General features: G+C 27.3%; 1 protein-coding gene across 1 annotated transcript; it reads left to right on the top strand.

The window, feature by feature from the left end:
• The first annotated feature begins 3,038 nt into the window (after positions 1 to 3,038).
• LOC145840654 (equilibrative nucleobase transporter 1-like) lies at positions 3,039 to 4,529 on the top strand. Its single transcript, XM_082947978.1, has one exon. The coding sequence runs from the start codon at positions 3,039 to 3,041 to the stop codon at positions 4,527 to 4,529; it is 1,491 nt and encodes a 496-aa protein (XP_082804104.1).
• Positions 4,530 to 5,183: the final 654 nt, after the last annotated feature.

Genomic DNA, 5,183 nt, shown 5'->3' with positions numbered 1-5,183 from the left:
TTGACCCAAACTAGTTTGTTGTAACTCATGCAGAATCACACACACTTAGTATAAATCAGCCAGTAAAAATCTCTTAAAATTCTCAAAATAATTAAAAAAAAATTTTAAACCTTATTTCAATGTTTTTTCTTTCTAAAATGAAATTTTATTATTGTAGTTTCATTTTTATGTGTTTTTTTTTGTTAAAATTCCCAATTTTTTGAATAAATTAATTTTTATTTTAAACTTAACTTAGAAAAACTTTTGTGATTTTTTATTAATAATTCAAAAATTTAAGGCTCAGGATAGTTTTTTGACTCAAAAATTAACAACCCTTCTTATACTTTATTCAGGTTTTTTTTGTTTTAGTTTTCATAAAAGCAAACTTAACAATTACTATTAAACTGCCAACTAAGTATCTCAGTTTTTTTATCTATCAAATATTATAAATGCAGTAATATTAATAATTTTATTAGAAGATTTGTAGTAGGAGATTTAAAAGATGATGTATCTTTATGTTTAACAAAAATTCTTGAGGAGACCAATAAAGTTTTTTTTTTTGTTATTAATAAATAACTTAACATTAACAATTTGCACTCAATATTTGTGAAATATTAAACTAGATTTTTCTGTTTTAATTAGACTCATTTAAAGGAAATAAATTATCTTTTTAAAAGTTTCAAAACTTTATACAGTTCTTAAGTTGTTTTCCTTTACTTGAGCCTTAAAAAAAAATTTTAATTGTTATTTTTTTCAGTTTTTTTATTATGTAATTGCAATAATATGGGTAGTTAAAGGTTTTTTTTTTTAATTTACCAAAACTTAAACAAGTAAGGATTTCAAAAATAATTCATGTTAGTTTAGAATTTATTTTTTTTTGGACTTAGGGCTAGTTTTTTTTACTTACAACCATTTTTGCCTTAAAATTAATGTTCAAATTGTCTGTTTATTACAAATTTGATATTTCAGTGAACTAAAAAGGTTACAACAAATTCATAACAATTCTGGATACTTTGAAACTTTTAAAAATCTCAGTATGACACAAGATAATTCAACAAATTTTATTTTTTTTTTAAACTCAGGCTGGCTCAAAATAGTTTTTTTTATCTCAAAATAGTTTTAAAATTTAAGGTCAGTTTTTTTCTACCTTTTAAATGAAATATAGTTGATTTAGTTTTAATATTTTATTACTTGGTGGTAATTTTTGTTGAAGAGCTTGGTTTTTTATGACTTTGAATATATTTAAATAAAAAAATCCTATAGACTACAGGTCGGTTCAAAGTCATTAAAGACAGTTTTTAATCAATCACAACAATTTTGACTATAAGGTTTACAACCCTGTCAAACTTTATTAACATTTGCTACTTTCAGTGTTTGACTTTAAAAAACATTGTTTAAAAAAGTAGCAACTTTTTTGTTAGTACAATTAGATTTATTTTTATTACAAACTCTGAAATTTTCTTTTTTTTTTTGCGTTTTAAATTTTTAATTACTAGATTTATTATTTTTATATAAATTCTTTTATTAAACTAAGCTAAAATAATAAAATTAGCCAATTATTAAGTTTAAAATATTTACAGTAAGATATCTAATTTGCTGTATAATACCAATCTTAAACTAATTTTTCATTTAATTTTGCTTCTTTTTATTTATTCTAGAAATAAAAAGTTTAAAAGAGTTAGAACTCAACACAACTTTTTTACTGCTAAGTAGTATTTAGTAATGTTTATATTGGTTTTACTAGATTAAACAGCAAAAATGGCAATTATTTGTTAAAAAAATAGGATTTTCACACACTCAATCTACTTTGGATAATTTTAAAGCTGTTTTAAAAGTTTGGAAAACTTAGGCAAAGTTTTTTTTTAGAAAAACTCATTCTGACCCATGTTTGTTTGAACCACTATTTAAAAATTCTGACTACTTTGATATTTTTCTGAATGTAAGGCTATTTGTTTCATTGGCTATTTATTGAGTTAATTGATGTTAGATTCATTTAAGCTATATTAAACTGATATTAAGTTTCCGACCAACATAATTATATTTTTTTAATTTAAACTAGCTTAAAGAACTACAAACAGATTTTTGGTCAATCAGGATTGCTTTTTACTTAAAAGAGTGACAAACTCTAAATTAAATTACTAAGCACAGATAAAACCTTAAAATATAGTAGATATATGTAAAAAATTTCATAAGAAAATATTAATTAAAATTTCTTTTTTTTTTACCAGAAAGAAGTTTCAATTCCTGAACTTTTCTTCATGTGCAAAAATTCAGGCTACGAAAAAAAAAAACAATTTCTGCATCAACTGTTTGGAGAGCAACAAAATATGCATTATTTTGAATTTAGCTATTTTAACTAGTTTTTTTTTTTATGTCGTTTTTGTTTTTGTTTCATATAATTTGTAAAAAAAGATAATACACAAAAATTAAATGACATAGAGTTAGTTTAAGTATGTAGGTAATATTAATTAAAACATTGTAAAAGTACTGTACTGGTAGTTTTTTAGTGATTGCGGAGATGTGTTCAATTAAAATTATTTAAGACAAAGTCATTTAACTAGAATATCATTGTCAAAATAATGTAATCTAAATAAAAAGTTTCATTATATTTAGGATAAAATAATAAATTTCAGCTTGTGTTAAAAAAAAGTTTGCTTGTAAATATAAGCTTAGTTATGATATGTTAGCGCCGCTAGTTGGTTCCATGAAAAGATATCTCATTAACATTAATCCTCAAGAACATTTATTTAAGAAGAAATATACTAATAAATTTAATTACGTAGTCTGACTACTAGCGGCGCTATTAAAAACTATATCTTGTGGTGCACCCTTTTATTTTGCATTTTGGTGTACACAAATTTTGACTAGTTGAAGACTACTGGCTTGAGGCTTCAGTATTATGTAGCTAAATTTATTTTTGTAATATATGAGCTTGTAACATATCATTTCACTTAGTCTACAAAAATTACTTATGAATTATTTAAAATTAATATTTTGTTTTAAACAGATTTTAACCAAGTACAAGATATATTTTATTTACGATAAAAGAAAAACGACAAATGAAAGTACAAAAGATTTTGACATGGGCCACAGCGGTTTTTGAGAACCTCGTTTTAGCCGGAAGCATGTTTGGTTGGTCAAACTTGGTTGCCATTTTTGAAAAAGAAAAGTTTTTCAGCAAATATTGCACTGAACCCAAAGAAATTGAGAAAGGAATATGTACGAGCCAGAGCGGGAGTCTTTCTTTAGTAATTACAATCGCTATCTTTGTATCTCTTTTCTCTTTACTGACGAAAAAACTAATAGAAAAATACGGAGTTTGGACCGTGAGAACCATAATGATAAATTTGGCCGTTTTGTGCTGTCTAGTATTGGCTTTCGTGCCAAACACTGGTTCTTTTGCGCTTTACATCTGCTTTCCGATCATTCACCTATGCGGGTTCACGCTCTACTTGCAAAAACTTCAAACGGTCAATTTGTTTCCGAATAATAAAGTTATTTACTTGGCCACCGCGAGCGGAGCTTTTGAGAGCGGGTCGGTAGTTTTCCTTCTTTTCAACAAACTTTATTTCAGTTTCAGCGTCGGATACAAAACCCTGTTTTACTCGTATGCGGCAGCTTGGTTTTTGCTGAACTTTCGGACGTTTTTGTTGTCTCCCAAAAACCCCGTTCCTAGCTCCATTGACGAAAGTTACAGATATGGTTTCAGAGAAGTAAAAGGAATATTTAAAGGAGAGTTAAATAAGCCAGTAGATGTCGAAAATGCAGTAAATTTTAATGATGAAAATAATAATTTTGAAAGAAAACCTGATGAAACGGTAATAGTTAAGGATAAAAAAGTAAGAGACTATTTACTTGAACCGTATTTTTTGACAGCTGTGTTCGTTCAAATTGTTATGAACTTCATGATAGTTTTACACACCTCAAACATTGACACCTTTATGAGGGGTATGTTTAGTGACAAAAGTTTAGCAACTGGGTACGCAAGCCTTTTCGGAATTATTCAGCCACTCACCTTCTTCATTTCTCCCATATATGGAAAATTTTCGGAGTGTTACAAGAAAAAATTAAGAAAAAGCGACAAATACACTGCTGACATAAGATCTTCCCTGGCAGGTATTTGGCTCTCCTGCGCCACTGGGATATTGTCTAGAGTTTGCTTGCTTGTACCATTAGTAGGAGTGCAAATACTCGCAATGGTCCTGATCGTTTTATCGTCATGCTTGTTTTTCAGCGCAAACTGCGATTTTCTGACGTCAGTATCGCCGCCAAAAATTTCAGGGCAGCTTTTTGGAATCCTTTCCGTTGTGAACAGCTTTTTTTATTTATTTCAGCAGCCCCTTAGTCTTTGGGTTCAGGACAACAATAGTTTTGGGTTTAAGATCAGCTTACTGTTTTGGTCTTTTTTGCTAGTTTTACACCCTATTTGCATTTTTAAAAGCTTGAAAGGAATAAAGAAGGAGCGACTTGGAAAACCTAAGAAAATTTTTGTTTTTCCCAAACCAGCAAGAGGGCCAGAAATATATACGGATGATCAATATTATCTTTAGATTAAGATTGAAATTTAGTTTCTGAATTCTTCAAAGTTTTAGTTTTTAATAAATGTTTTTAAATGTTCTAATAAAAGCAATTTTATATAATTATTTCACCTTCTAAGAATGTTTCTATAATTAATTAGTCTATACTTAATCTTGAGTAAGACTTTTCACATTATTTTATTTAAGAACTTATGTTAAAAATAAGTTTTAATAGATCTAAAAAATTCTATTTAGTGTATGGTTTTATTTCCTTGTGTTTTAGAAATACTTTAATGCATTTGATATTTCCAAGATAGACAACTAATAGATGGACTTAGAGGTGTATTCTTTTTATATTTTACAATTAGGTCTAATAGCGTTCAGTTTTACTCAAAGTATAATTTTGGTTTGTTTAACTTAAAGATAGTTGAAATTAAACTATAATACAACATTTTGTATCTAAAAAAGAAATAATTTTTAATACTGTTAAAACAACACCTTTATAAAAGTATAATTCAAGTGATTTAATAATTAGCTTTAGTTATAAACTAAGAGTCGTCAGGCAATTGGTTCTCGCGGGCTAAACTTCAAGCTTCAAAGTTTTTCGTCGGCCGTAGTTTAAGTTTTAGTAAGCATTAATTTTTGATCGGTTTAATCACATAAAGCTACTTATAGGGGTCTGACCTG

This window comes from Thalia democratica, chromosome 1 (genome assembly GCF_965202585.1).
Source record: "Thalia democratica chromosome 1, ktThaDemo2.hap1.1, whole genome shotgun sequence".
NCBI lineage: Eukaryota > Metazoa > Chordata > Thaliacea > Salpida > Salpidae > Thalia > Thalia democratica.
The sequence above is the reverse complement of the archived record's forward strand: the minus strand, read 5'-3'. Positions and strand labels throughout refer to the sequence as shown.